This window comes from Brassica oleracea, chromosome C3 (assembly GCF_000695525.1).
Source record: "Brassica oleracea var. oleracea cultivar TO1000 chromosome C3, BOL, whole genome shotgun sequence".
Lineage (NCBI taxonomy): Eukaryota > Viridiplantae > Streptophyta > Magnoliopsida > Brassicales > Brassicaceae > Brassica > Brassica oleracea.
The window spans coordinates 34,915,910-34,922,383 of NC_027750.1; the positions used below are offsets into that span (position 1 = coordinate 34,915,910).

A 6,474-nucleotide genomic window follows, 5' to 3' on the forward strand; every position below is an offset into this window, starting at 1 on the left:
AATCTCAGAATCCAGGACTTTAAGTCCGTGGACGAGTATAACTCAGCCCTGTTTAAAATAGTTTTGAAACTCAAACTGTGTGGTGAGGATATAACGGATAAGGATATGCTTTAGAAAACCTTTTCCACCTTCCACACAAGCAATGTGTTGTTACAACAACAATACCGTGAGAAGGGCTTCTCTACTTATGCTAATCTGATCTCTTTTTTATTGCTTGCGGAGCAGAACAATGAACTGTTGATGAGAAACAGTGAATTGAGACCTCCTGGAACAAAACCCATTACTTGAGGCACATGTGACCGTAGAGGCTAAGAAAGAGTTGAACCATGTCCAGAGTGATAGCCAACACAACCGTGGTCGTGGAAAATGGCATGGACATGGTGGTCGAGACCGAAACTCGTTTGGTCGAGGCCAAGGCAACTCATATGGCTGTGGCTCCTATGGAGGCTGTGGTACATCTTTCAAGCCACAAAACTCGACCAAATCTGAAGAAGCCTATTGAGCTTTAAAGACATTCGAATGAATGACTTTCATATTGAGACTAAGGGCGAAGGAAACAAAGAGTGCCTTCAGATCATAGAGATCGGCCAAGGCTATAAGAAAGTCTTAGAGTCTATACATGCGCTTTCTACTGGGCTTTTACTATGCTAAGGTCGGAATGTTAGAGACCAATGCTGGTGAGTTCACGTCCCAATCATTTAATGATTACTGTATGTCCATGGGAGTAAGTGTGGAACACTCTGTGGCACATGTACATACACAAAACGGCTTGGCCGAATCATTCATAAAACGAATTCAGCTAATAGCTATACTATTGCTTATGCGGTCTAAGCTTCCGGCCACAGCTTGGGGACACATGGTCTTGCACGCGGCCGAATTGATTCGTATCAGACCGTCTAGTGAACATAAATATTCCCCATCACAATTGCTTATGGGTCTTGAGCCATATATATCCCATCTTAAGACATTTGGTTGTGCCGTCTATGTACCAATTGCTCGACCACATAGAACAAAGATGAGACCTCAAAGGAGGATGGGGATATATGTTGGATATGATTCCCCCACGATTATAAAATACCTTGAGCCAACTACGGGGGATATATTTAAGGCTAGGTATGCGGATTGTCACTTTGATGAATCCGAACATCCAACATTAGGGGGAGATATCAATAAGCTCGTAAAAAAGATTACATAGAATCAAACATCTTTATCTTGGCAGGATCCTCAGAGTCAGGAATGTGATTTAGAAGTCCAAAAGATTATACATTTACAAAAGCTAGCTAATCAATTGCCAAATTCCTTTGTTGACCCGAAAAGAATGACTAAGTCATATATACCAGCTGCTAATGCACCAATCAGAATTGATGTTCAATAGGGACACAATCAAATTGCTACAAAGTCTAGAAAACGTTTGAAACGTGGTAGACCAATAGGTTCCAAAGATAAGAACCCTTGGAAAACTAATAAAGGTGCAGAGAATGAAACCGAGGTTGTTGAAACCCTAGACACGACCGCGGCCGTTCCTAAATCCCGGGACTTAACCGCGGTTGATCCCAAAATCCTAATAGCGATCGTGGCCGATTATGAATGCTTAGATGCGGCCGGCCCTGATGAATTTAATACTGATTCTTAGAACGACAAGATTCAAGGTACTGAAGGCCCTGATAATAATGAGATCTCAATAAACTATGTCTTGTCTGGGATACAATGGAACAGAAAGAATGTCGACATTGATGATATATTTGCATACAAGGTAGCACTTGAACTTATGGATTCGAATGAGGATCATGCACAAGGATTCTCACAGAGACCAGGAATCGATTATGAGGAAACATACTCCCATATGGTGGATGCTACTACTTTTAGATTCCTGATAAGTCTGGTTATAAGAGAAAAATTAGACTTGCGGTTAATGGATGTTGTAACTGCATACTTATATGGGCCACTGAATAATGAGATTTATATGAAAGTACCAGAGGGTTTATAGTTGAAAAACAAATCGAGTACTCGAGAACAATACTGTATAAAGTTGAATAAGTCACTTTATGGATTGAAACAATCAGGCCGAATGTGGTACAATAGGTTAAGTGAGTACCTAGAGAGAGAAGGATACAAGAATGGTCCGATCAGCTCTTGTATCTTTATAAAGATATTCAGCCAGAGCTTTGTGATTATAGCAGTGTATGTTGATGATTTAAATATCCTAGGAACTTCTGGAGAGATTTCCCAAACAGTTGAATATCTTAAGAAAGAATTCGAGATGAAAAATCTTGGAAAAACAAAGTTTTGTTTGGGATTGGGATTACAGCTTGAGTACATAAGAGATGAAACCATTGTGCATCAAATGGCATATACAGAAAAAATACTCAAGAGATTTAACATGGCCGAGTCTCACCCCTTATCTAGCCCCATGGTCGTGAGGTCTCTCGGCATGGACACTGATCCATTCCGTCCTAAGATGGATGATGAAGATGTCATTGGTCCCGAAGTACCATATCTCAGTGCCATAGGAGCTTTGATGTATCTGGCTAGTCACACAAACAAATATATGTTGTGCCGTGAATCTATTGTCTAGATTAAGCTCTTGTCCAACCCAAAGGCACTGGAACGGGATTAAACATGTTCTTCGTTACCTGCAAGGAACGAAAGACTTGGGTTTATTTTATACTAACCAAAACAAAAAAGGTTTAGTTGATTTTGCTGATGCAGGTTATTTTTCGGATCCACACAATGCTCGATCACAGACATGCTATGTTTTAACACATGGTGGAACGGCCATATCATGGTGTTCCATGAAGCAGGCGATCGCAGCCACATCTTCAAACCATTCGGAGATCTTGGCTGTTCTTGACGCCAGCTGCGAGTTGTTCAGAACAAGGGGAGTAATACGTGTTGTACTCTTTTTCCTTCACCAAGGTTTTGTCCCACTGGGTTTTCCTGGTAAGGTTTTAATGAGGCAACATCTTAAGCGTATTACAATCCCTGCATGGTTATGACATCCAAGGGAGAGTGTTATAAATCATATTGTGGATGTCTATAACCGGTCCAGTTCATAACCGGCCCAATGCTAGAGAGAGAGAGAGAGACTCGGCCGTGAGGAGAAAGAGAGAGAGAGAATCGACATCTTGTCTTTTCATTATTAGATTATGATTTGTACTCTTTCCATATTTGTATTTGCTTTCTTTAGTCTTTTAATTATTCTATGACAGTGTAATTCCCTATATAAAAGACTCTTTATGTTTATGAATAATATAGTAACATAGATTTCATTCTCTTGTTTCACAACATGTTCATGGGGGTGAACCCAAGTTTTGATCAATGTCAATTTACCTCCTTTCTTTACAATCCTCTGCTACGAGAAAATTAAAAAAAAACAATGAAAATGTAATTGGGTTGAGTCAACTATTACAGTTTTGGTTTAATAAATCCATTTCATTATGTGATATATGTCAAAACTAAATCCAATCCCTTTTAATTACATTTCATTCAGGAAAACACATTCCTAGTTCAGCTATATTTACAATGATAAATCACGTGAACAACCGAGAACAAATAAAGAGAGAACTGGAGACTTCGCAAGGATCTTATCGTCTTATCGACGTCGACAACCTCTCCAACTTCGACCATAACAATCTTCCGATGGACGACTTAGCTCTGTTTTCCTCCTCCACATCACTTGACGAACCTAACCTCGTCGACACCATCCCAACTGTCCTAACCGCCGACACAACCACTCCATGCAATTCTCTTACAACCGCTTCAACCGCATTCGCATCCTTCTCACCACCGCTCACCCCCGCAACATAAAACGAACCAACCGCATTCTCACCTTGAGTACTCATCTCTGCTCTCGTTATCGACAAACCGTTTTCTCTCACAGTTCTCGTCACATCCGACAACAAACCCATCTTGTTCTTTGTCCGAACGTCAAGCTTGAACCCGCGTGAAGCGCGTCTCGATATCGCAGCTACCAAACAATGCCTTAGTCTCTCCCTTTGTCCTTCCGTTTCTAACGTGCACCCGTTCTTCTTCCTTATGAAATACTCTTGCTCCGCCGTTGAGCCCCTTGCTCCAGCGACGGCATGAAACACAACGAATTGTAACTCCTTTAACGCGCATACCGTGTCGAACAATAGTTTTGGTCTGTCTCTACACTTAACGCTCACCATTGAATAACCATTGCATGCTTCGATCGCTACGTGTATCCTCTCGCATCTTCCCCTCCACAACGCATCACACCTGTTACATATAATGTGGCATGTAACTAAACAAAATATTAATGTAACAATATTTTTTTTATTACGCACCTGTCTCCACTGCAGCAGTCGCAGCCAAAGCAGTTCTCGTAGTCTCTCTCAGCGTACATTAGCTCGTGAAGACGTCGCTCAGTGTGGGCCCATCCGACCGGAGCTCCTTTAGCCTCGACCACACTCACGACGACACGAGACTCATCGCCGACTCTTTGATGGGCCTCCATGACTATATCAAGATGGTCCTTCACTTGGGCCTTTCTTATTGGGTCGATAATCGGCCCACCGTTGAACCCGTCTTCTAGATAAATCACCATAGCCGCTCGCTCGTGGTGGGTCCACGCAACAGCTGCAGTCACATGACATCCAATGTCGGAAAGTACGGCAGAGATCTCAGACAGTAGACCCGGTCTGTCAATTCCGGTTATCTCAAACGCCGTGTGCTCTGTTGACACGTGGCGCTGCTGCACTTCACGTTTTAGATTACTCTGCATCTCTTTTGTGATGCCTCCCTTTCTACTATAACATATTGCCTGAATTAAACAAAAATTAATTTTAGAAAAAAGTTTAAATTGCTAAAAAAAAAAGAGTTTAAATTATGATTAAAAATTATTATTTAACCTGCTGAATGTATAGAATCAGGCTTCGGTCTGTGAGCTTGTTCCCGAGTTGGTCCGTCACGTGAAACACTAACAAAGAGAAATATTTCAGATGTTATGTCAAATAGCTGGTCCACCATGACGACATGTGATGATGAAGAAGCTGAGACCTACCATCCATGAACCAGTCGCCATCGGATGAGATGTAAGATTTGGAGATAACGAGATCGAGATCAGCTAAAACCTGGACCATGTCCAGTAATATCCCGTACTTATTCGCGCTATCTACCTGATTATATATAAACACACATGATTAACTAGGCTTTTATGAGTAATTAACTAATCGTTAACTGTTAGCTTAATGATTAATTAAGAAAAAAAATCATCAAGAGCTTTTAGATTACCTTAACGAGTGTACAATTAGGGTCTGAGTCGTTGTCTACACAAACACTAATTAACGCAAGAACCCAGCATTAAAACAATAGGATTATCATAATGATTGGTTTAAAATAGATGAGAATCTACAAAACACGAACCTGGGAGGATTGATTCTCTCGACGAGTGATTCTATCTCGGAATCAATCCGAGGCTGATAAGCTATCTCCATCATCTTGTTATTCACCGCGAGTATTGTTTGGTTAGCTCTCAAAATTCAGACCTATATATAAAACAACACATAAACCTGTTTTTAGTGGAGGAATGCGAAGAGGATTTTTGTTATTTACTATTTATATTTTTAATGTGTAATAGCAATTGTCTAATTTCACCAAGTAAACGAGGTGGTGATATATAATGAAAGAACAAATAAAAGGTTAATGATTGTATTATAGTCTAGATAAATAAGAAAGCAGCCAGTAAGTATCTTCGGGTTCAGATTCCATATGCATTTATCTCCTTTTTCACTCTAGGATTAATTAATTAATTAAAAGTCACGTACAAGGCTAATCATTCAAAATAATTAAAACTGAATTAAGCTTTTCTAGATTACGATAATATCTATGACTTGTTCGTATAATTTGAAGAAATACAAACAAAAATGAACTCGCATTGGAAAAAAAAATACTTAAAAGCAGAAGACAAACCCAAAGTTGTCTTCGTGAGAAAAGAAAAACAAATATTCAATCCTTTGAGCTCATGAACGCATATATGAGAGAATCTGAATCCGAATTGTCTTGAAAACCTAGAGATTTTGGTTCTTGTTTTTTTTTTCAAGAATCTCAAGACGAAAATAGAAAGGAAAATGAAGGGAGAAAGATATACCTTTGTGTTGAGGTTCTGATTCAACAGAGACTAATGGATGAAGAAGAAGGATCCTAAAAATGGAGAGATTCTATGGAAGAAAATAGTGAATAATTCTTCTTTAGCTATAAAAGAGGAGGGATACTTATGTTGTGGACGAGAAAGAGAGAAGCGAAAACCCAAGTTATATCGTATCTATTTATCACATGTCTTGTATCTATGTATATACACATACATCCTACCTTTTATACTGCCATCTTTTGATATTTTGGAAAAGAATACTTAATTTCCTAACAAAATTATTTGATCATGATCTCATACCCTTAAACGTGTTTATTGTTATCAGACTTTAACGGTAAAAATAATTATGAATAATGAAAATTAAG

The 6,474-nt window shown here is 39.4% G+C and overlaps 1 protein-coding gene across 2 annotated transcripts; it reads right to left on the reverse strand.

The window, feature by feature from the left end:
• Positions 1–3,445: 3,445 nt before the first annotated feature.
• On the reverse strand, positions 3,446–6,309 carry LOC106335963 (ACT domain-containing protein ACR1). 2 transcript variants are annotated; one of them, XM_013774661.1, is made up of 7 exons: positions 6,110–6,309; positions 5,386–5,507; positions 5,254–5,299; positions 5,024–5,138; positions 4,872–4,939; positions 4,308–4,783; positions 3,446–4,239 (listed from the first exon to the last, which is right to left on the reverse strand). In XM_013774661.1, the coding sequence occupies exons 2-7, from the start codon at positions 5,457–5,459 to the stop codon at positions 3,585–3,587; spliced, it is 1,434 nt and encodes a 477-aa protein (XP_013630115.1). In that variant the 5' UTR covers positions 5,460–5,507; positions 6,110–6,309; the 3' UTR covers positions 3,446–3,584. The 2 variants fall into 2 exon arrangements, with proteins under 2 accessions (XP_013630115.1, XP_013630116.1); XM_013774662.1 differs by lacking the exons at positions 5,254–5,299; positions 6,110–6,309.
• Positions 6,310–6,474: the final 165 nt, after the last annotated feature.